The following is a 21,495-nucleotide window of genomic DNA, read 5'->3' as shown; positions in this document are numbered from 1 at the left end:
AACGCCAAAACTGGCGCATCTAGGTGAGTTGCAGAAGGGTGAGCAACTTGGGAAGCGCAGTCACTGGGACAACGAAGAAAAAGCGAGAAAATGTAGCCGGCATGAAGCTTCTTCTCGTAGCAGACATCCTGAAGAGTTTTCTCACATATGTGCTTGTGTGGGTCAAGATGCAAGGACGGAGGCAAGGTTTACATTGCTCACACAGCAGATTGCACGCTTGGAGGCGAGAATATCAGCTATGGAGCCTCTTGTCTTTTCTTCTAGGGGGATTACGAGATGCCAGTGTGCAGCAGGTGTTTTGGATGTGGCTATGAAGACCATGGATTGGAAGCTTCAAGAAGTTGTGCTTGATGCGCTGTCTGCAAAACTCGCAGTCAAAGGGCAGAAGTTCGTGGTTAGCAGGAAAGAGTTGCAAGGAACTAAGCAAGTCATGAAGAAACTCCAGCAGGACCTCATTTCATTTTCAGGATTTTTCCATCACGTTGAGAGGCAGGGAGAAAATTTTGACAAGGTAAATGTTCTCTTGGATGCAGCAACTGTTGCATTTGAGAAACAGGCAGGGATTGAGGGAAGCAGGCAGGGTTTTCAGCATTATCTTAGTAAGATCAAAGGTCTGTGTGTTGGAGGTGTTAATGCTATGGCTCTCTACAAGTATGACACAGTGAAGCCTCAAGAAATGCTTGCTCTGAAGCCACCAGAGATGATCAAGTTGTCAGTAGCAGACTACACTCTCAAGTTGCAACTAACAAGTGAGATTGAACGGTTTTTGGAAGAGGAGAATGGCAGAAGTACCAGTGAGCTTGAGAGTGCTATCCTGGAAGCAAAAGTATTTTTGGGCCAAGTGCTCAAGTGGTATAAGAACAAGCTAAAAGAGAACTTGGAGGAGTAGCGATTTAGAGAACTTGGAGGTAAGCTGCTCTAGAACGAAGCCTTAATCGCGTGGAACTAAACATCAAACCTTTTGTTCAACGGCTCAGCTTACTGTATCAAAACGTGTGGGGTGTTGGGGTTTGTGTGCAACAGCTGTTTAGTAAGTTAGCAAATATCTATTTCGTTCTTAATCCTCCATTCCATATCCTTGAATTGTTTTGACTCGAAGAACACAGCTTTTTTTTATCCAAGCTCATGAGGAGGACGAGTGCAAGAAGGTTTCTAGTCGTCTCATTCATTCACTCCACTTTCCCTTTATTTCGTTCTTCATTCACTCGGCGCTTGTATGGCCTCCTCGTCTCCGCGCAAATGCCCGTTTGCGGCATTCACAGTCTACCAAGGTGTAATTCCGCGGTTCCCGAGGGGGGTACCACGGTTGCAAAGTCGCGGATGAGAGCATTTAAAGTTCATCTTCCACTTCTTTCAATGTTTTTGAGGATTAATTTGGCGTAATATAACTTACATTCAAGAAAAGATATTTAAAAAATTTGCAAGAAGTTTTTTAATAAAAAATTATAAAGCATAGGAAAACAAGCTATGAATATTATGAACTTTAAATCTTGATAGTAGAAATTGATCAACATATGATCGTAATACCAATTATAATAAAATAAAAAATATAAATCTTTTTATCTGAAAATTTCTACCTTCTTTATAAGTATAGCGATGGCATAGAAGAAATTCAGATGGCCGCTAGGGTTTGTTCTACGAGGGTACTTGCGCCATGGGGGATGCTGCAGCGTCGAATTCCTGTGGCAAAATTTGCCGCATTCCCAACACCCCAAATAGGTGAGGGTGATGGTGATGTCGAGAGCAATTCCGCGGCGACGAGCATCGCTTATCTGAGAATGAGCGAGAGGGATTTAGTGGCACAGTGCAAAATGGATACATTTCGAGCAACAGGCCCCGGCGGCCAGCATCGCAACAAGACGGAGAGCGCAGTAAGGCTCAAACACCTCCCGACTGGCCTGGTTTCTCAGGTAAAGTAAATACCAGCAACACTTCTTCACGACTATTTCTTTGTTGATGTGTTGTACTCCCAGGCTAGTGAGGATCGTTCGCAGCATAGGAATCGCGACTCCGCTGTGCAGCGTCTCAGGCACACGATCGCAATCAAACGTGTAAGTTCGTTGGTTTTTCTCGAGATTGTCTAACGTTTTATGCTTTGCAGTGAGAAACCCCGTGAACTTGGAGGGGTACGTGGTAGCGCCGGAGCTCGCCCAGATTCTTCCTTTGAAAGAGACGAGGAAGTCTTCCAGGCAACTGGGTCCTAATCATCCAGACTATCTCTTGGTAAGTTGGGAGAGTTCTATTCTATTTTTCTCGAGAGAGAACTCTTCACGAGTTGCTCCTCGTCAATGACAGGGATTGCAGCTTCTTCTGGACTTGATCGATTCCGTGGGTGGCTCGGTGTCAATCGCCGCAGAAAAACTCGGGTAAAAACACAGAAGAGTCCCAGCAAGGTTTTGAGTAAATTTTGTTGCAAGATCAGGCTCAGCACGGGATTACTCTCGAAAGTTATTACCTCGGACAACTCGCTGCTCGTCGCTGTGAACGAGATTCGAGCGTCACGGGTAAGAAATCTCAATCTGGAAGAGCTCTCGTCTAACTCTTTGTTCTTTGTTCTTTCAAGGGGTTAAAACCGCTTAGAGCTTAAACGCGAATATCCAGGAGAATGTTCTCATGGAGGTTGCAAGTTCGACACCCGCGGGGGCCATATATTTATTTGTAAACTTTCCTTTTCGATGAACTGTCGCCGTAACATTTCCTATTCGTCAGTAGTACGGGCACACCGACAATTGCCGGAAGCGCACGAGCCGCACGATGCACTCCATCCGACGGTACCGCTCGTGCCACGGAATGGGCACTGCCGGCCGGCACCAGAGTGGCTAGAAAAAAAAAAGTGAGAGAGAGGAGCCCACCATCCGCATCAACGGTTACCTAGCGCCTGTCACGTTCTCTCATTTGGAGGGAGAGAGAGAGCGAGAGAGAGAGAGAGAGAGAGGTTTCTCACAGGGCTTCTCCAAAGCTCTCTAGGCTAGGGCGAGAGAGAGAGAAGAGGGCTTGGCATTCGTTCTCTAGGGTTTTTGGGGAAAGAAAAAAGAATGGTCTGTCGTGCTCTTCTTCTTGCCTAGTAGATCGCGCAGCGCCGTCGCCAGATCTGCTATCTCTCTTAGCTCGGGCGCCGATTCGATCCATCGCGGCTAGATTTGCGGGAGTTTCCCCAGGTTCGTGAAAATTTCTCGCTTGCCTTGCCTGCATTGTGTGGAGGATCTTCTTGCACTGTTGCTATACTGTTGCTTGCCTGCATCATCGTCGCCGCGGCCGCGCCGATCTGATTTTAGGGCCGGTCTCTCTAGGGTTTCGCAGATCTCCCTCGCTCGACAATGGGTCGCGGTGTGAGCAGTGGTGGAGGGCAGAGCTCCCTGGGCTACTTGTTTGGATCTGACGAGCCGGCCAAGTGCTCCAGACCTTCGGCCCCGCCTCCGCCGCAGCAGCAACCTCCCGCCGCTGCCGCCGCCGCCGCTGCTGCCGCGACGCCGCCTCCAGCCGGCATTTCGAGAAATCATCCCACTCCAACGCCCACGCATGCCCCGGCCGCTTGCAAGCACGAAGAGAATGGCGACGCTGGTGTTGTCAAGCTAGGCAGGAACAACAACAATTACCACCGCGCTGATGGCCAAAACACTGGCAACTTCATCACGGTAAGACCATCTCGGACCATTTTCTCTCTTCTTTCTCGATCTGTTCCACCGATGGAAGAACTAAAACATTCCTACCGTGTTCTTGTTCTAACAGGACCGCCCATCGACCAAAGTCCACTCGGCTCCCGGCGGTGGTTCTTCGCTCGGCTATCTCTTCGGCGGGAAGTGAGTGAGAGCCCGGCTCCGTGCCACGATACAATCTTTCTGTCTGGAAAGAAAGAGGTTTGGCACTCTTAATATCATGGGTGGTTGTGGTGTGTGAGCAAAGATCCGAAAACAAACCAAAAAAAATGGAGAAAACATTACTATACAGGCATTCCTCGTCGTAATAATTCCTGGAAAGTGTGTATGTATGTAGCAGCTATACTTTGCGAGCTGCAAAGACGATATCATCAAATCACAAACGTTTCGTTTTGGAAAAAAGATTTGTATATCACTCCATGGATGATACTTTATAGAAAATATCTGTATATCACTTCTTACTGTAGGACAAACAAAATGAAAACAATGTGGCTAGCTAGAGCTCGTCCCGGAGTGGAGTAGTCGAAGATTCATCCTCAAACGCTTGCGCTTGATCCGGGCTCTCGATCTTCCTCTCCTCCTCTTGTGTCGATCCCGAGTTACTGTCACCACCACCGCTGCTCGCTCCTGGATTTTCCTCTCCAACCTTTGGCTCCTCGGATCCAGCATCGTTCTTCACCACCTCCTCGATCTTTGGTGGCTTTGGTGCCTTCTGCGCGCCAGTCCTGGCAACCAGCGCTCTAAACTTCTCGATCCTGGCGTACACCTCGGTCGACGAGAATGCCGGCTGCTCGTGATCCGCCACCTTCGCCTGCTCGGACTCCTTGGCCTCGATCCAGTCCACCAGCTTCTGGCCCTCTTTTCGCACCTCCGCGTTGGAGATCCACGGCTTCTTCTCCTTCCACTCGTGGATGGCCGCCTCGGACTCCACCAACGAGCCCCGCGCGGCTTCCATCGCCGCTGGCCTCGCCGTGAGCTGCTCCAGCCTGAAGAAGATGGGATCGCCAATCGCCTTGAGCTCTCCCAGCCGCTTCTTAAACTCCGACGCCGTCGCGGCCTCCCCATCCGAGTAGAGCCACTCGCCAGCCTCGTCCAGCCTCGCCAGGAACTCCTGCCGCTGCTTCTCAGTGGATACCTTGGACAGATCCTTGATTGTGTCAAGCATCTCCTTGGTCGTGTAGATGTACGACTCGAGGTTGTTCTTTGCCTCTTCAGTCTGCCGCTTCTCGTCGTCGAGCTCCTTGAGCCTGTCGAGCCTGCTACGGAACTGCGCCACTTGATCCTCCGAGTAAGCACCAGTGTCCCGGAGAACCTCGAGTTTCGAAGGAATCCGGATCGTCTTCTTCTTCAGCTTCTTCTCCATGATTGTTTCGACGGGAGCCTGAGTCACGTTCTCCGCGACAGACGCATTGGAGGTGCTCTCCAGAGTGGTAGTAGCGTTGGTACTGACGTTGACAGGCACCTCGACCAACTCGGTAAATTCCACGACGGTCTCGGCGCGATCCAAGGAAAGCACCCCGCTTCGAGACAAGGCGAAGTGGAGCACACTCTTGATGGGAGCCGAGAGGTTGTAAGACGAGTACTTCGCGACCGAGTCCGTCACACCGGAGATCTTGAACGCCGCTATTTCCCGATCAATGATCCCCGGCGGCAGCTCTCCCTCTGGATCGTAGTGCAGAAAAAGCTCATAGTCCTCCTGCTGCTTCACAGCTCTCGCCAACTTGACTGGAATCCGCCTCAGCCTTGGAACCACCAGCTCATATGGCCCGTCATCGTTCACTTTCAGGACGACACCATAGGAAGCTCCATCAAACATCCCTATCTTCCTGTTTAGCTTGATTCCGTCGCTGATGTTCGCCGCATACAACGCGGCCCCCAAGGTGATAGCTTCGTCCGCATCGAGATGTCTCTCGAGAGGCTTCTTTCCCAGAGCCTGAGCGAGGACCTGTTGCAGCTTCGGCACGCGAGTCCCACCACCTAGAAGCTCCACAGCGTAGAGTTGCTCGGAAGTCATTCCAACGTCCTCTAAAACCTTCTGCAACGGTATGACAGCCCGCTCCCACAGATCACTACACAGCTCCTCAAATGCCTGCCTCGTGATGTGGCTCTTAAAGTCCTGATCGTCGTGGAGGGAGTCCACAAAGAAGCTCGCTTCAGTGTTGGCACTCAGAATCTCCTTTGCACGCTTGGCCTGCTTCTTCAACTTGGCCACGGCCTTGGGAAACGCCCTCACGTCCACGCCCGTCTTCTTCTCAAACTCCTTCGCAAAGTGCTCCACCAGCCGCAGTTCCAAGTTCTGGCCGCCAATCTCCGCGTCCCACCTGATGCCTTTGAGCTCGAAGTAGTTGTGTGATACATTCTTCCCATACTCCTTCGCAGAGTACGAGGAGAAGAGAACCACCGCAGCGAAAGCACTGTTGGCTCCCATGTCGTAGAAGAGAACGTATCTGGGCTCGGTCGAGAAATCCTTGTCAATACCATACTGGAGGGCCGCTGCAGCGTGCTCGTTCATGAGAGACAAGACGTTGATCCCAGCAGCCTGGGCTGCTGCTATCACTGCTTGTCTCTCGGACTGACCAAAGTAAGGTGGCACAGTGATGACCGCGTCCTTCACGGTAGCCTTGACGTTAGCCTCGGCCAATCCACGGCAGTAGCCAAGTATCATCCCCAGAAGCTCCTCTAATCTATATAGTTCCTGGCTATCTACACGAATGCTTGTTACCTGGGGACTCTCTTCTACAAAATCGTAGGGAAGATAGCTGGCGCTCGCGATTCTCTTGACTGATTCGCTGGGCTTCCCAACCATGTCCCTGACCCTGGAATAAACTCTCTCCGGAAACCTGGCCGCGATGCCCATGGCCTCCTCGGCCAGGAGCCGGTTCCCGCCAGAGAATGCCACCACGGACGAAGATTTCCTCTTGGACATCTCATTGAGCGCTACACCGATCGGGCTCTGCCCGGGCTTCACGTCCACAACCGCGACCTTCATCCATTCCGCGCCAAGATCCACGCTAAACACGGCCGCCTGGACGATCGCGAGCGTGGAGAAGAGGAGGAGGAGCGCGGGCAGCACCAGATTCCTCATGGCGCGCATCGATCGATCGAGCTCCTTAGGGCGAAGACTGCAGGCCTGCTTCAGAGAAAGCCGATCCCGGTGCGATCAAGCATCATCCGGCGGGCGCCACGATCAAAGCGCTCCAGCTTCCTCCCAGCAGTCCCTGGAACCCTCGATCTGTCCAAGACGAGACCTAAATATTTCCCCATGGGCGGCTATGACGTGGTTTGCGCGGTTAACAGCCGTTGGATCACGCACGGACGGTAAGGATAGAAAGTGTTCGTCGGTAAATTTTAGGGCTCTTGCTCTGGAGTATACTAGAGATTAAAAGTGGAATGGCTCTGGACTATACTAGAGATCGCGAGTTTAAAAGTGCAATGGGACTATATTAGAGATGAAGGAAGCGATCGAAAGCATAGAACCAAGCTTACACTTTTCTTTATTACAAAACCTTGCGTATAGAAACTGCGGAAGAAATCATCCGCGATGAAGAACAACGAAGGAAACAAAAGAAAACGAAGACAACACCTGCGCGATCGTAGAGAATTCTCGGCTCTCAAAAAACTCATCGTGCCGGCTGTTGATTGTAGTGATGCTTCTCCTTCTTCTTGGCGGCGGCGAGCTTCACGGCCCTGGCGGCGGCCTCGGCAGCGGCGGCCTTGGCAGCCATGTCGCCGTCTTTGCCCGACTTCTTCTTCTTCATCGAGGCCAGCCTCTTGACAATCTCCTTTGGATCCTGGACCTGGCCATCCGCGGCCATCGCCGCCACCACCGCCGCCTCTTCCTTAGCACTGCTTGCCTCGGCATCCGGCGTTGGGGGCACGTCTCCCTCCTTGAAAGACTTCTCCTTCTTCGGCTTCTTCTTCTTCGCGGACTTGCTCGCCTCCTTGGAGGCCTCCCCCGTCTCTTCGCTCGCCTCCACGGCCTTGGCCTCGTCAAGCGGCTCCAGAGCTTCTGCAAATCGACGTAAGATCAGTAACAAAGACGTAGAAAAAAATCGCGGCTTTGATCACTTACTTGTTTCGTTGGGAATGCCGAGCTCGGCTAGAACGGCGTCCAGCTCCGCGAGTTCCTTCTTCTTGAGCTCCTTCTTGGAGAGCTGCCGGTCGGGCTCGCGCGCCACGGCTGCAGCAGCTGAGGCTTTGGAAGCAGACTCCGCTGCGGGAGCTTCCTCCGAGGCCTCATTCTCCGCCTCCTCGTCCTCTGGCTCCTCTTCTATATCCTCATCACCCTCACTTTCCTAAGCTAAACATGGAAAAAGAATTCATCAAACCAGCGAAGCCGAAAAACTGATGTTTAGAACTTTGTTCATACCTCGAGGAGCTCCTTCTCCTCCTTGCTGTGCTGTTGCTGCTGCTGCTGCTGGACTTGCCATGTCGGTGGCAGCGGCGCGGTAGTCTCGTAGTAGTCGTCATCGTCGTCCTCCACATCCGCCCACGACTTGACGGTCACAGGCACGGGAGCCCAGACCTGCTGGGCCGGCGGCTCCTCCTTCCTCTCGCTCTTGCCCGAAGCCGCCTCCTTGTCCGATTTCTTCTTGCGACGGCGGCTCTCGAGTGCTGCAAACGTGTTCTGGCTGATTCCACCTCCAACCATCCTCAGATTTTTCCCCTCTTTGTCGCAAATTGCCCTCGCCCAAGCTGGAAGAAGAAGGATTTCCCTGGCCGCGGCGGCGCAGCCCCGAGAAAAAGAAGATTTCTTGGTACTACCTTGGAAGGGAGCGCTGGGCAGATCCAGCAGCCGCGACTGGAGCAACCTTAGGGCAAGGCCTGGCAGAAGAAAACAACGCTTGCCCGTACCACCCTCTGGGCCATGGCCACTTCCGTACCTCTCATGCGCTCGCATGTAGCACGCTCGCCAAAAGGACGTAAGAGGAGCCCTTGCCGGCGTTGAGACCCGCGACCCTAGCCGCCGCTCGAGCCCCCAGCTCGATCTCGCTGTGGACTCTCGACGATCCCAGCAGTGCCATCCAGCCGGGGAGGAGATCCTCGACCGCATTTTCGCTGCTCGGGGTGTCGATCATCAGCCCCTCGGCTTCTAGCAGCTGCCCGGCGCGCCCCAGCATCGCGATGACACAGCTGACGTGAGATTTCGAGGGCGCGATGCCGTGGTCGCTGCTCATCCGATCCAGGAAGTAGCGCGCCTGGATCAGCATCCCTGCGTGGCTGCATGCCGAGAGGATCGTCAGGAATGCGACGCTGTCGAGCTCAATCCCTTCCAGGATCAGCGCCTGGAAGAGCTCCATCGCAGCGTCGCCAAGTCCCTTCTGCGCGAATGCTGCCACGATCGCCGTCCAGCAAAACACATCCGGATCTGGTACGCTGTGGAATGCCTCGAGCGCGGATTCGAGATGTCCCAGCTTCGCGTAGGCCGCGATGATGCTGCTCCACGAGAACTGGTTCCTCTGGGGAATCCTATCGAAGAATTTCTTGGCGAGAGAGAGATTTCCTGCGTGCGAGTATCCTGCGATGAGCATCGTCCACGCCACGATCTCCCTACCTGGCATCCGATCGAAGAGAGCCTTGGCCTCGTCGATCTCCCCCCGCTGGATCGAGGCGGCCATCAAAATATTCCAGGACACCGTGCTCTTGACCGGCATTCGATGGAAGATCTCCAGGGCCTCGCAGAATCGATCGCGCTGTGCCAGGCAATGCATCACGGCATTGCTCGCGATCACGCTGAATGCCGGCATCCGATCGAGCATTGCCTGTGCGTGATCGAGATCACCGCTCCCCGCGTAGCCCTGGACCATAGCGCTCCAAGAAACCCCATCCCTAGCTGGCATTCTTTCAAAAAGTTCCCGCGCCGCTGCCACATCACCGCCACGCTGCGCATACGTGTCCACCATCTCCGTCCAGCTCACCACGTCGTGCTGGGGCATCTTCTCAAAGAGAATCCTTGCGTCTTGGATATACCCTTTCTTGGCATTTGCCGTTATCATGCTCGTCCAGCCCACCACGTTTCTCTCGGGCATACTTTCAAACCATTTCTTTGCCTCGTGAAACATCTCCTTCACGTTAAAGGCCGCCAGCATTGCACTCCACGTCACGACGCTCCAGCTGGGCATTAGCCAGAATATCCTCCTCGCATCCTCCAAATCCCCGTTACGGGCATATACCGTCAGGAGGGAGTTCCACACCACGTAAGTTCTCTCCAGCATCGCGTCAAACACCTCCCTCGCGTGCCTCCAATGCCCGTTCCGGGAATATGCCAGCATCACCGCGCTCAAGGAGAAAGAATTTGGACACTGGATCTCGTCAAAGGCTCTCTTTGCGTCCTCTACGCTCGAGCATCGGCCATACATTTCGACTGTGAGATTAGCGAGGACGATCCGTCCCCTGTACTCGCTGCTGGCGATGAGAGCGTGGATCTTTCTCGCGGCTGCGAGATCTCCACAGCTTTTAAGAAGGCGAACAAAGTTCTCGTACTCCATTAGACCCCGGAGGAAACTTACACGGTCCCATATTTGCTACTATCAGAAGTTCTCGTGGGTCTCGAGGGTGCTGTGCTCGACGCGTCCTCAGCTGGGCGATAGCCATCAGAGCGAGCTTGACCGGATGCCTAACATGAAAAGTGAAAGCGATGAGCTGTGATATAGAAAAGAAGGAAAAGCTGGCTTACGGAGTCGAGGTAGCGAGCAAGAGTTGTCACTCCGGGAAGTGCGTCGAAGCCATGCTGATGATTCAAGGCAACAAAAACTGTGAGTGTTTGGCAATTGATCATCCTCAATACCTTGTGCTCAACTCGAGTGTTGTAGCAGAAGCCACCGCAACAGCAGCAGCCCAACACGAGTATGACGCTACAAAAACACGAAGAACGGATTAGAAGCTGTGGAAATCCAGAGACGGGTATACGCTACGTACACCAGACAGATTACTCCGAAAGTCGCCCAGCCGCTTGAGCCGCCATCCTGGGATTTTTGCTTGTGTTCTGCGAGCAATTCATTACGTGTGATGGATTTCAGCTATAAAACTTCTTACCACACTCTTTTCCCAAGTTGAACACGACCGGATTGAAACCATCTGCCGGGACGCTCACAGTGACGACGTAAGGACCTCCGGTAGGCTTATCACCTGAAGAGAATTATAGATAGAATAAAATCACAAGACAAGCGATGACATACACTGCCAGTCCACGCTTAAAACAGTAGGAGATTCTGTTGTTGGCGATTCGCCCTCTGCAGCAGAACCAGCCAATTGTACTGTTAGTCCTTTGCTTGGTTTCACCTGCAGACAGAGATCTTGGTTGTGGATTGAAGATATGTGAAAAAATCTTACCGTGAAAGACGGTTTCTTAACGAATCTGGACAGTGCTGTAGGTGCTGTAAAATATAGGGACACAGCTCTCTGTTCTGTGGAAAAGCTGAAATCGAAGATTCCATTAGCTAAAAGACGGCAATAAAAAGATCCAATCCACCTGTAATCCGAGTGAAACTTGTCATAGCCCCACTGTGTGATGCCGTTTTCAACCTGCGAACACGAAAATATGTGTCACCACGACAAAGTAGCTTGTTGGACGTACTATTTCTCTCCCACGCGGACTGAATCCCACTGTGAAGCCTTTGATCACGCGAGGACCGCCTTCGCTGCATTTGACAGCCGCAACGATTTTTGAGCTGCATCGAATAGTATTTTTTTGGTGAAACTTTGAGATTTGATTCTACGAGATCGGAAAGAATACCTGCAACTTGATTGAGTTGAAGTCACATTGCAAATGCATCCAAAGGAGTCTGAAAGTAGATACCACGTCAATTGAAATGAAAACAAAGAAATCAAGCACACAATACCTGTACACGACGTGCCATCGCAGCGTCCACAACTGACTGACACCTGAAAGTTCTCTGAGCTGAATAAAAGTATAGAGAAAACGAAATGTCCTTTTACCTCGGAGTTCCGGCCACTCAAGTCGAAACCATTGTTTTCACAGCCTTGCAAATCACCTTGGTTGTAGTGCTACAGAATCCAATCCTTAGTGATCCCATATAATCTGATAAAAATGATCCAGACTTACTTGCACAAAATTTCCATTCTCACTGGTCGAGAGAAGAGGAACAAAACGACCATAGTTTACATATCCCTGAATGAATCGAAAGCTAGCTCAATCGAACAAAAAGAAAAACAAAGAGAGTACCTTGTTTGATCTCAGCTGAACGTCTTTACAAAATCGCAGTACAAAATCTCCATTCTGAACAAAAGAATTTAAACGTAAATTCAAGGAAAGAGAAGCATTGCAGTCATTCTACTCACGTTGCTGGAGTGCTCGAACTGATGCCCAATCCATTGTGTCTGGGAGAAAACGTTAAGTAAAATGCTCACGGACAAACCACGAACAATCGAAGGATACAAAATCGTGGAGGCGGTAATTCCCGTCGAGAGCGTAGCATTTGGAGCTCGGCGGCACGAATGCGCGAGACAGAGAGAAGGAGAATGCGACGAGCAGCAGCACAGCATCGATCGATCGAGCGCTCCACATCCTTCTGCGCGGGGCAAAAACCCTAACACCATGCCACCTGGCCGTTGATTTCCTTACATCCAACGGTTTTAATCGTGCCAACGTGGCAGTTCTTATTCGGTCTCTCATTTTGTAGGGCTTGGGAGTGCCGTGAACGCCGATGCTACAGATCTAGGCCCATCGTTGTCCGCGCGCCGCCGTGCTAGGGCTTGAGTGATCGAGCACAAGGATGTCTACGCCGGCGAGGAAGCGCCTGATGCGAGATTTCAAGCGCCTACAGCATGATCCTCCGGCAGGCATCAGCGGCGCTCCACAGGACAACAATATCATGTTGTGGAATGCTGTGATCTTCGGGTGAGTTCTCGCGAAACCTTTCTTAGGGTTTTTGAATGTCGGTTCTTTCTTACAGGCCTGACGACACGCCATGGGATGGAGGTGAGCCAAAACTCCTCTTTTTCCTTCTTGTGATAGAATTTTTTTTCGTTGTCAGGTACGTTCAAGCTTACGTTACAGTTCACGGAGGACTATCCCAACAAACCGCCAAATGTCCGGTTTGTGTCGAAGATGTTCCATCCCAACAGTAAGTTCGTTTATTCGTAGTGTCTATCTTCCTTACGCGCTCTCGCAGTTTATGCCGATGGAAGCATTTGTCTCGACATCCTCCAAAATCAGTGGAGCCCGATCTATGATGTTGCCGCAATACTGACATCGATCCAGGTTTGCTTGCAAGTGTTGAGCTGCGAACACTGACTCCAAGTTTTTCTTTTCGTTCTTCTTGTTCTTCCAGTCTTTGCTATGCGATCCCAACCCAAACTCTCCTGCTAACTCCGAGGCGGCGCGCATGTACAACGAGAACAGGAGAGAGTATAACAAGAAAGTTCGAGCAGTCGTGGAACAAAGCTGGACGGCAAATGACTAGACTGCGTGGCTGGCTACTGAAAATGCTGGTATGCGATTTCTAGCAATCCTGGGCGGATCTCTACTAACCAGCAGCAGCTTTGTATATGTCGGTGCCCGGACTTCTTTTTTTTCTTCTTCTAGGTGATTTGATAGAGGGCGAAAGGTTCAGCTGTTATTGGTGGGTTGATTCTAGAGCATTGTTGCAGAGTTTTCTCCCTGTTTTCTTATCTAGACATTAAAAGCAGTGGCAATTTCTTCGCCAATTGCGTACTGAGAAGGAGCACAGCTTTTCTCAAGCTCGTAGCCACCAGCACTCTCGGCAGGAGCGCTACCAGTCGGAAGAAGAGCAAGAACACGCCGAGCGGTGGCATCCACACTGGAACAAAAAAAAAGGAGAAAGAAAAGAGAACTTTTTTCAAGTTTTTTCTCCTTGAATTCGATCGATCTCTTACCCGGTAGCCAGATGCGGGATCTTGCAGCTGGAAGTAGAGAAATGGTCGTGAGAAGGAAAACAAAACTTCTTTCAAGCTACTTACGTGCAATTCCCAGCGCACTTACATCCGGTAGAGCAAATGCAAGACGAGGAAAACATAGCGATCAGGAGGAGCGAGGAAAGAGTGGAGAAGAATTTGGGCCTTCGTTTTAACACGACAAAACCCCGCGAAATTCTATCTTGTCTCGTACAAATCAAACAAAGGAAGAATATCCCCCTCTTTAGAAAATAGAAGCTCGGAGCCTAGGGCAAATCGATGATGGCGACGCTGGGGCTGTGGCATTCTCCTGTTTCGTCCCGGATTCTCCTCCAGCAAGGTGAGAGCGCTTGGAATTCCGCTCCAGAGCCTCGATCGACTGGATTTGGTTTTGGTCAGGGAGAAGAGGCTGTGTGAAATTGTGGTCAAGGAATTTCATGGCGCATGCGCGGCTCATCAGAGCTTCTACTGTATCGCATTACTCGGAGGTATTCTCTTTCCGCGAGTTTTCTTTGATTTTTATTTCGTTCTCTGCGGCAATTGAGGAAGAATTTGGTTACGTTGCCAGACGTTTTATGCAGATGCTGGCATTGATCGTGCTACCGAGCTCCGCCTAGACTCAAAGTTTATTTCACAAGCTTATGCCGATCCAAAAGCACTGGTACGAAAGTTTACTACCTAGTTCTTGCTTCTTGTTTCATTCTTCTCTCTTGCAGGCCGTGCCAGTTCAGGGAAACAAGAATTTTGTCAAGTGTGATCAAGCTCTTTTTTTCTCTCCAGATAAGTTGGACTCAGACAAACGAATTTTCCTGGGATTGACGATCCCGGATCGGTTGCCGGTTTTTGCCGTCGATGTGAAACAGTCCTCGTAAGATGGTGGTCTTTGCTCATGAATGTGTTCTTACATTTGTGATGGATTTTCTAGCAGTGACTGGCAGACGGAGGGACAATGGGTGGATCTCCGGAGATATGGTCCCGAGCTGCGAGCTTCTCACGCAGGACTTCTTGCCTACGCTCGTGGAATGGTGGAGTGGAACTCGAGAAATGTAAGCACTTTACTTATGTCTGAGAAACTATCTTCGATTTATCCTTTTTTGCTGCTTTGATTTGTGGCAGAGGTTTTGTGGATTGTGCGGTTCTAGGATGATCTCCCATCACGCTGGTCACTGTCTGAAGTGCTCGTTGCAGTCATGCCAGAACTCGATATATCCACGCCTGGTATAAAACACGTTCTGCGTGTTAAGCTTTCATGGTAGCTTTCCTTGATTTGTGCCCTGCAGTTTTGAGTTGAGAACTTCTTGTGCCAGGATCCAGCCATTATAGTACTTGTTTCGTTTGGCAAGTACATATTACTTGGACGACAGGCGAGTTCTTCTTTCCTTCTCTTCTTGACGTTCGTGTATGTATGTCCTTGCAGAAAAAATGGGAGCAAGGCCGCTACTCCTTGCTTGCAGGATTTGTAGAAGTTGGAGAAACTTTTGAGCAAGCTGTAGTCCGAGAGGTGAAAGAGGAGGCGAATATAGACGTGAATCCGTCGAGTATCAAGTAAGTTTTTGATCCTTTGTCAGCTGGTAAGCAGCTTCTACATTTCAGGTACGTGGCCAATCAACCATGGCCTTTTCCATCTTCCCTGATGGTAGGTTTTGTTGGTGAGGCCAATGGCAAGTTTTTGGAGCCAAAATCGCAGCTCACAGATGATGAAGTACTTGCTGGCGTTCATGATTGTGATACGCTGCCTAAGATTGCTGCAAACTCCAGTGAGCTAGAGGTAAACGAAGTTATAAACTACAACTCTGCAACTTCACCTTGCACCTTGTTTCCTTCTTTTTTCCAGGATGCTAGATGGGTTCACCAAGACTTTCTCAAGGCTGTCCTGATGAACAAATCAACGTGTAACTTCAGCGTTCCTGGAAAGCATGCAATTGCTCGTTTACTGATGGAGAGATGGATAGAGAGTGATACTGAGGACTCCTGGGCAGGAAAGGACGTGCAAACCACCGAAATCGACGAAGGTAGCCTGCATTCTTGTTTCGTTTCACGTTTCTAAATTGTAGTTCATGAACAGGAAAGTTCAAGTATGTACTAATCCGCCTGAAGGATTCCAGTGGCAACCAAAAACTGGTTCGTCCTCTTTCTCTCAATTTCAAAGCACTATAGACTTGAAATCCTCCTACAGGTTGTGAGAGGCAACAAGGAGCTGCCTTTCCACACAGATATACTCGAAGCGTTCCAAAAGGAAGTCGCACCGTTGGGCTTACAGGTATCTCGTGAAGAACAATCGATCGAAATGCAATCTCTTTTTTCTTCCACAGGTGGAGGCGATGGGAGGTGGTAAAATGGAGCACTCTCCAGAGCAACAAGTGATCCATGTTTTCGGCGTCTCTCAAGCTTTTGGCCCCGCAAACCACAAGCTCACGTCAAGCATTCTTTGTCAAAGCTTCCCCCTCTACAAAATTTTCATATCCTCGGACGATGCGTAGGCAGTGAAGTTCATGGCATAAAGTTTTTTAAAGATCTGGGGTTCGATACTGTGGACTTTCCCGCTCTTTATTCAAATTCTAGCGGTCTAGGGTTCTTCGGCAACGCGCGAGGGTTTCTTCTCGGAGGTAGGAATGCGATCCATGGCGAGCTCTTAGTTCTGGTGCTAGGGATTTTCCAGGATCAATGCAGCTGAGGGAGCGCAAGCATGCGGCGCCGACGGCCGAAGCGCCGGCCGAGGAGATCTCGGACGATTCCTCTGCGGATGGAAATATCGTGATGGCCATGAGGCGTGTCGTCCGCCCAGTAAGGAATTCTCGCAAGGTACTCTCTACGCTTCTAAACGGTCGGGAAGATAGTGATAGTGATGTGTTCGTCCAGTCCACACCGGCTTTAATAAGGAAGCAGCGATCAGCTAGAGAAACTCGGGATGTGGGGAAAGTTGATTACAAGGACGCCTCGTCGTCTTCGTCGAGCGAGGATGAAGTGGAAGATGACATCGCTGTACCAGATTTCGACAGTGATCTCTACGTTCCGGATTCGAATAGTGATGGTGATGGTAAAGCCGAGAAGGATACGAGGAATGCCGGGAGGAAAGATAAGAACAAAGTAGCAAATGGTCGGGCGGCAAATGGTTGGGTTCAGGTGAAGAAGGAACCATCGGCTGGAGTGACAGATTCCGGAAGGCCAAGAAGAGCTTGCACTGCTGCTAAACTTGCTGGGAAAGGGACTGCCAAAGGAACGCTGCAAAAGTACTGGTGTAAGAAGGTGATTTCGTCGGCGAGTGGCACCGATGATAGCGCAAGCAGTGAGTCGGAAGATGGGACCGAGCAAGCAGTGCGGTCGCCTCGTTATGCGGTTACCATGCATGGATTGGAAGTTGAAGGAGCTTTTCGGCCGGTTGCCAAGGTACTCAAGCAAGCCGAGAAGATACTGGCGGTGAGAAACCGATCAAGCGGTGCTGCGGTGTATTGCGTCAAGGAGTATGGCAGAAGCTACAGGAATGCCGTGAACGTCACAGAGGCGGTGTTGCAAAAGTACTCCCCTCAACTCCTGCGGAGCTTCCACAAGCGTTTAGATGCGCTTGGAAGAGTTGATGGACATCTGGGGACTGTTGAAAGTGGTCCTGCCTTTGATCCGCAGTACCTCATCGTCGACAGGGTGGTAGCACTTGAGCAGCGCGGGAGAACAAAGAAAGTCTACGTCAAGTGGAAAGGTCTCCCATACACAGATGCGACCTGGGAAATCGAAGAGTCCATGGCGGCAGAGAAAGCAGCTCTCGCTAAATTCAGAGCATTTGGTCCATCTTCAAAGCCTCGCAATATATCTACAGGCTTCAAAGATGGACGTGCACTGCGTGAGTATCAGAAGGACGGGGTGGCATGGCTGGATCGGAACTTCCACCTTAAGGTGAACTGCATTCTTGCCGATGAAATGGGACTGGGGAAAACTATACAGGTAAGTCTTTTCATTTCGTTTCTCACAATGCTAAATCCTATGCTTACAGTCTGTTGCGATGCTGGAGAACTTGCGTTACAAGAAAAGGATTGAGGGACCATTCCTGATTGTCGCGCCTGTATCAACGCTCGGTCACTGGCAAAGAGAAATCGAATCGCTGACCGATATGAATTGTGTCGTTTACATGGGAAGCCAGGAGGATCGTGCTATAATTCAACAGTACGAGTTCTGGAGTACACGAGGAAATCCGAAATTTACTGTAAGAAAATTGTTCTCACTTTAAGCTGGTAAAACTGATAATTTTGTTTCTAGGTTCTTTTGAGCAGTTTTGAAATCATAATGAAAGACCGAAGCTTTCTTGCGAAAGTGTCGTGGCAGTACGTGGTTGTTGACGAAGCCCACCGGTACAGGCTAGCTAAATCTTTTTACTTTGACAGTTTATGTTGCTGTTTCAGGTTGAAGTCTAAAGAATCCAAGACTGCGCATGCTCTCGGGTGTATGGATGTCAGACAAGGAGGCCTTCTTCTTTTGACCGGCACACCCATCCAAAACAACACTAAAGAGCTCTTGTAAGTTGCGTTGAAATGCGAATGTTTGTTCTGACGTTTCTGAAATTTACTTTTGAGCAGTAGCCTTTTAAGCTTCCTTGATCCAGATAAATTTGACTCGGAAGAGAGCTTTATGAACAAATATGGAAGTATCAAAGATATTGAACAGGTATCTCTTCAATGGTCATGTAAACTACTTCGTTCTAAGATACCACAATGCAGGTGAAAGATCTTCAAGAAAATGTTTTGCGGCCTAGGCTCTTGCGTCGCATGAAGGAAGACGTGGAGAAGAGCATTCCGTTAAAGGAAGAGGTACGAACTGTATGGCGATTGTTATTCATGTCTAAAGTTTTATGTTCTTCAGACTATTATTTGGGTGGAACTGACCAAAGGTCAACGAGCGTACTACAGGGCGCTTTACGAGAATAGAATATCTGATTTAATTAAAGGGACTCAACCTAGTAATATGCCGAACCTGCGGAATATGGTACCGTTCTCCATGAAATTTGTCTAATTCCGATACGCTCTTTCAGGCTATGGAACTTCGCAAGCTTTGTAATCACCCGTTCCTATGTGATGGGCTTGAAGAGGATTTTGCTTCCAAGCATGCAAATGTGAGGTTCTTCTATTGCTCTTTACTTGTCTCATCCCTTAATTTTGAAGGCCTCGAGTGTTTCGAATCTGGTTCAAAGTTCTGGGAAAATGGTTCTTTTGAACAAACTTCTGCCAATGTTGCGAGATTCAAATCGCCGCGTTCTCATCTTCTCTCAGGTTTTTATCCTGGAGCTTCTATAGTTTGACTTGTTTTTGTATTGAATGATAGTTTACAATCATGCTGGATATTCTAGAAGATTATCTCTCTTCTGAAGGGTACACGTTTGAGAGGATTGACGGGAAGATTCGGGGTTCCGAACGACAGGTAAGATCTTGAACAATTGCTTTCAGCATCCTTAACTGGGACCTGTTCAAGCAGGCAGCTATCGATCGGTATTCTGCGAACGATTGTAAGACCTTTGCCTTTTTATTGAGCACTCGCGCTGGGGGGTTGGGGATCACTCTCACAGCTGTAAGTCAGCCTTTTTCTTGCTGATTCAAAATAAACATTTGCGGTTTTTTGTAGGCGGATACATGCATAATTTATGATTCAGACTGGAATCCTCAAAATGATCTTCAAGCGATGGCACGGTGTCACAGGTACTCCTAACGTTAAACCTTTGCTAAGTCATCCATGTTGTTATTGTAGAATCGGTCAAACGAAAGACGTCAGGATTTATCGTTTGATAACACGAAACACCTACGAGCAACACTTGTTCGAGTGTTCTTCACGGAAGTATGGGCTGGACGAGGCTGTATTGGGGAGATTCGCAGAGGACCAACCTGATTTTACTAAAAACATCGAGAGCCTTTTAAGGCATGGTGCATATGTTTTGAAGGTATCGTACAAGCTTCGTGTAGCTGCTGCAAGTAAAGTACTTGCAGGAGGACGGGGAGGAGGATGCTGCAGCTTTTCGTGCTGAGGATATAGACCAAATCCTACAACAGAGGACACAGAAAAGAACAATTGGAGGGTGAGAATACAACATTCTTTCGGCTAAAGCATAATGTCTGTCTATTTCAGGCGAGGAAACAATACTTTCTCGGTTGCCACCTTTGTTTCGCTTGACAATGCAACTGCTGATCCTAGTCCGGACTTCAGCAATGTGGGAGCCGAAGAGTTTTGGAAAAATCTTATGCCAGAAGCATGTGAGGTGAAGGAAGATGTAGAAAGCATCAGCCTCGAAGGTCCTCGGAGAAAAAGAGTAAACTACGCGGAAAAGACCGAGAACTCGAGTGATGACGATGACGGTGACAGTAGGAGTGACGACGATCAGAGCAACAGTGATGGAAACCCAAATCGAACCTGGAGTGTTCAAGAAGTGCAACGCGTTGAGCTTTCCATTTTAATGTATGGGACACCTCAGAGTAAGTTGGCCCGCTCTATTTGTTCATACCTTCACTTCAAATTCTTAATGATGCAGGAGACGAGCTGTTTAAAGATCGTGACTCACTGGAAGTAGAAGAAGTTACTCAGGCGATTATTGAGCTGTGCCACTATGCGGTGATGAAAAACGCAAAGCCGGATTCTATCATTGTGCCTCCAGTTTTACCACCCAAGGCTGAGAAAGCCCTCAACTCTCCCGCATTCATGCAACGACTGGAAAAAAATGCCACGAAGTAAGACATTATTTACCGTTACTCTGACTTATGGAATTCCTGCAGGTATTTGGAGATTGTTCGTGAACGTCAAGCTATTGCGAAGGCTCTAAAGCTGGACAACTTATGGCTAGGACTGCCCAGGTACCAGGCACCGAGTTTTCGTTCGTAAGCTTACGTATATTCAGGTCGAAAAAACTTCCTACGTGGTGGGGTGAAGCTGAAGACTTGGATTTGCTAAAAGGCGTGCATATGCATGGACACAAGGCGTTCAAATCAATAAGGTTCCTATAACGTCTATAGTTTGATACTGATTTCACCGTCCATTTTGTTTTTGTTTTTGTGTACTAATTCTTGCAGGGCTGATGCTTCTCTCTGCTTCGCTTCGATGATAGATGAGGTGCGTCTCGCTTTTCTTAGTACTTCAGTGTCTAATAATTTTTTTGCAGTATCCTTCGGACGCCGTCCTCGCGGGACGAGTGAAAAGACTTGTTAGGATACTAGAAGACACGCCAAGTGAGAGGCGAGTTTTCTTCATTCAATCGTAAAACTGTCTGGCTAACGGTCCATTCCAGTAGGAACGCGGAGAAGGCTATAGTCAGTCAAGCGCTCACGAGTGTCCAGGAGTCTCCGGTTTTGAAGCAATCAAACCGGCACAAGCGAATCTTTTCCGAGAGGCCAGATGACATTGAGCCGTGTGCGGACATCATCACTGACTCGTCACCGAGCGCGGACGTTGGTAGCAAGACCTCCAAGAGGATACGTCTCAGTCCTCTTCCGAGGAACGTCGCCAAGGTAACAGTTGCTAAATTTTTATCGATTAATTCACCGTGGAGTGATTGTTCTAGGTGCCGAAGCCAGTAAAAGCTTCCAATCCAAACGAATCCATCGGAGACAAGGTGAGATGGGATGGAAACCATCACAAAGTCGTGTTCTAATGTCTCTCTTTTATTTTCCCTATTTACAGGAGAACAAAGCACCCGTTGTTTCGTCTTCCAAAGCGAGAAAGCGAGTGAGCCCTCCCACTAGTGGCAAGCAGCAGCAATCTCTACTTGGCTATTTTACTCCAAGGAGCGCGAGTCTTAAAAACTAGTAGTTTCTTTGATCTGTATGTCTTAGGTATTTGTTGTTCTCATGAATGCCGGGATACTTGGCTTGGTGGCTCGGAGAAAAAAAAAGCAAAAAATTGCTATCAAAAATTGGATTGGAATATGACTTATAATTAGAGGGGGCTAAGATGGTGCAGGGAATGCAATGCTAGTCATTGATTGAGGGGAAAAAAGGCT

The 21,495-nt window shown here is 49.5% G+C and overlaps 9 protein-coding genes and 1 long non-coding RNA gene across 16 annotated transcripts; 5 read left to right on the top strand and 5 right to left on the bottom strand.

The window, feature by feature from the left end:
* Nucleotides 1-1,591: 1,591 nt before the first annotated feature.
* On the top strand, nucleotides 1,592-2,708 carry LOC9656111 (peptide chain release factor 1). The gene is made up of 6 exons (XM_002977528.2): nucleotides 1,592-1,910; nucleotides 1,974-2,049; nucleotides 2,102-2,223; nucleotides 2,296-2,366; nucleotides 2,423-2,504; nucleotides 2,564-2,708. The coding sequence occupies exons 1-6, from the start codon at nucleotides 1,617-1,619 to the stop codon at nucleotides 2,585-2,587; spliced, it is 669 nt and encodes a 222-aa protein (XP_002977574.2). The 5' UTR covers nucleotides 1,592-1,616; the 3' UTR covers nucleotides 2,588-2,708.
* Nucleotides 2,709-2,853: 145 nt separating this feature from the next.
* On the top strand, nucleotides 2,854-4,058 carry LOC9639230 (protein SPIRAL1-like 1). Its single transcript, XM_002977527.2, has 3 exons — nucleotides 2,854-3,158; nucleotides 3,291-3,635; nucleotides 3,730-4,058. The coding sequence occupies exons 2-3, from the start codon at nucleotides 3,318-3,320 to the stop codon at nucleotides 3,802-3,804; spliced, it is 393 nt and encodes a 130-aa protein (XP_002977573.1). The 5' UTR covers nucleotides 2,854-3,158; nucleotides 3,291-3,317; the 3' UTR covers nucleotides 3,805-4,058.
* Nucleotides 4,059-4,083: 25 nt separating this feature from the next.
* LOC9639229 (heat shock 70 kDa protein 17) lies at nucleotides 4,084-6,891 on the bottom strand. The gene has a single exon (XM_002977359.2). It carries the CDS (start codon nucleotides 6,748-6,750, stop codon nucleotides 4,153-4,155), a length of 2,598 nt encoding a protein of 865 aa, XP_002977405.2. The 5' UTR covers nucleotides 6,751-6,891; the 3' UTR covers nucleotides 4,084-4,152.
* A 232-nt stretch (nucleotides 6,892-7,123) lies between these two features.
* Nucleotides 7,124-8,724, bottom strand: LOC112348993 (treacle protein-like). Its single transcript, XM_024682534.1, has 3 exons — nucleotides 8,026-8,724; nucleotides 7,729-7,951; nucleotides 7,124-7,665 (listed from the first exon to the last, which is right to left on the bottom strand). The coding sequence occupies exons 1-3, from the start codon at nucleotides 8,707-8,709 to the stop codon at nucleotides 7,277-7,279; spliced, it is 1,296 nt and encodes a 431-aa protein (XP_024538302.1). The 5' UTR covers nucleotides 8,710-8,724; the 3' UTR covers nucleotides 7,124-7,276.
* A 9-nt stretch (nucleotides 8,725-8,733) lies between these two features.
* LOC112348914 (pentatricopeptide repeat-containing protein At2g35030, mitochondrial-like) lies at nucleotides 8,734-10,144 on the bottom strand. The gene is made up of 2 exons (XM_024682281.1): nucleotides 8,795-10,144; nucleotides 8,734-8,748 (listed from the first exon to the last, which is right to left on the bottom strand). The coding sequence occupies exons 1-2, from the start codon at nucleotides 10,142-10,144 to the stop codon at nucleotides 8,734-8,736; spliced, it is 1,365 nt and encodes a 454-aa protein (XP_024538049.1).
* On the bottom strand, nucleotides 10,124-12,229 carry LOC9656110. Its single transcript, XM_002977357.2, has 16 exons — nucleotides 12,055-12,229; nucleotides 11,958-11,996; nucleotides 11,842-11,895; nucleotides 11,722-11,787; nucleotides 11,595-11,663; nucleotides 11,498-11,540; nucleotides 11,392-11,440; nucleotides 11,233-11,326; nucleotides 11,128-11,180; nucleotides 10,989-11,073; nucleotides 10,835-10,937; nucleotides 10,692-10,784; nucleotides 10,575-10,641; nucleotides 10,444-10,510; nucleotides 10,333-10,386; nucleotides 10,124-10,272 (listed from the first exon to the last, which is right to left on the bottom strand). Exons 1-16 carry the CDS (start codon nucleotides 12,181-12,183, stop codon nucleotides 10,162-10,164), a joined length of 1,176 nt encoding a protein of 391 aa, XP_002977403.1. The 5' UTR covers nucleotides 12,184-12,229; the 3' UTR covers nucleotides 10,124-10,161.
* A 50-nt stretch (nucleotides 12,230-12,279) lies between these two features.
* LOC9656109 (ubiquitin-conjugating enzyme E2 2) lies at nucleotides 12,280-13,520 on the top strand. 6 transcript variants are annotated; one of them, XR_002993251.1, is made up of 7 exons: nucleotides 12,280-12,516; nucleotides 12,572-12,597; nucleotides 12,653-12,742; nucleotides 12,791-12,879; nucleotides 12,950-13,109; nucleotides 13,204-13,240; nucleotides 13,308-13,520. XR_002993251.1 is itself a non-coding variant. In XM_024682536.1 (6 exons), exons 1-5 carry the CDS (start codon nucleotides 12,392-12,394, stop codon nucleotides 13,079-13,081), a joined length of 462 nt encoding a protein of 153 aa, XP_024538304.1. In that variant the 5' UTR covers nucleotides 12,280-12,391; the 3' UTR covers nucleotides 13,082-13,109; nucleotides 13,204-13,320. The 6 variants fall into 6 exon arrangements, 2 of the variants coding, with proteins under 2 accessions (XP_024538304.1, XP_024538303.1); XR_002993252.1 differs by having other exon boundaries at nucleotides 13,295-13,520; XR_002993249.1 differs by having other exon boundaries at nucleotides 13,159-13,240.
* Nucleotides 13,215-13,544, bottom strand: LOC112348994. Its single transcript, XR_002993253.1, has 2 exons — nucleotides 13,515-13,544; nucleotides 13,215-13,438 (listed from the first exon to the last, which is right to left on the bottom strand). It is a non-coding gene; the product is annotated as an uncharacterized LOC112348994 (long non-coding RNA).
* Nucleotides 13,545-13,773: 229 nt separating this feature from the next.
* Nucleotides 13,774-16,099, top strand: LOC9656108 (probable NADH pyrophosphatase). 2 transcript variants are annotated; one of them, XM_024682533.1, is made up of 13 exons: nucleotides 13,774-13,872; nucleotides 13,932-14,020; nucleotides 14,101-14,193; nucleotides 14,249-14,400; nucleotides 14,461-14,578; nucleotides 14,649-14,750; nucleotides 14,840-14,896; nucleotides 14,950-15,077; nucleotides 15,126-15,300; nucleotides 15,367-15,544; nucleotides 15,598-15,653; nucleotides 15,709-15,792; nucleotides 15,845-16,099. In XM_024682533.1, the coding sequence occupies exons 1-13, from the start codon at nucleotides 13,812-13,814 to the stop codon at nucleotides 16,010-16,012; spliced, it is 1,461 nt and encodes a 486-aa protein (XP_024538301.1). In that variant the 5' UTR covers nucleotides 13,774-13,811; the 3' UTR covers nucleotides 16,013-16,099. The 2 variants fall into 2 exon arrangements, with proteins under 2 accessions (XP_024538301.1, XP_002977571.2); XM_002977525.2 differs by having other exon boundaries at nucleotides 14,458-14,578.
* LOC9639227 (chromodomain-helicase-DNA-binding protein 8) lies at nucleotides 16,009-21,434 on the top strand. Its single transcript, XM_024682532.1, has 24 exons — nucleotides 16,009-16,138; nucleotides 16,192-17,468; nucleotides 17,518-17,727; nucleotides 17,781-17,872; nucleotides 17,924-18,037; nucleotides 18,098-18,185; nucleotides 18,239-18,328; nucleotides 18,381-18,503; nucleotides 18,550-18,630; nucleotides 18,680-18,787; nucleotides 18,840-18,935; nucleotides 18,990-19,082; nucleotides 19,137-19,210; nucleotides 19,260-19,449; nucleotides 19,496-19,584; nucleotides 19,635-19,978; nucleotides 20,035-20,230; nucleotides 20,276-20,353; nucleotides 20,398-20,493; nucleotides 20,570-20,609; nucleotides 20,659-20,732; nucleotides 20,785-21,004; nucleotides 21,058-21,108; nucleotides 21,177-21,434. Exons 2-24 carry the CDS (start codon nucleotides 16,197-16,199, stop codon nucleotides 21,300-21,302), a joined length of 3,945 nt encoding a protein of 1,314 aa, XP_024538300.1. The 5' UTR covers nucleotides 16,009-16,138; nucleotides 16,192-16,196; the 3' UTR covers nucleotides 21,303-21,434.
* The last annotated feature ends 61 nt before the right edge of the window (nucleotides 21,435-21,495 follow it).

This window comes from Selaginella moellendorffii, unplaced genomic scaffold, assembly GCF_000143415.4.
Source record: "Selaginella moellendorffii unplaced genomic scaffold, v1.0 SELMOscaffold_34, whole genome shotgun sequence".
NCBI lineage: Eukaryota > Viridiplantae > Streptophyta > Lycopodiopsida > Selaginellales > Selaginellaceae > Selaginella > Selaginella moellendorffii.
The sequence above is the reverse complement of the archived record's forward strand: the minus strand, read 5'-3'. Positions and strand labels throughout refer to the sequence as shown.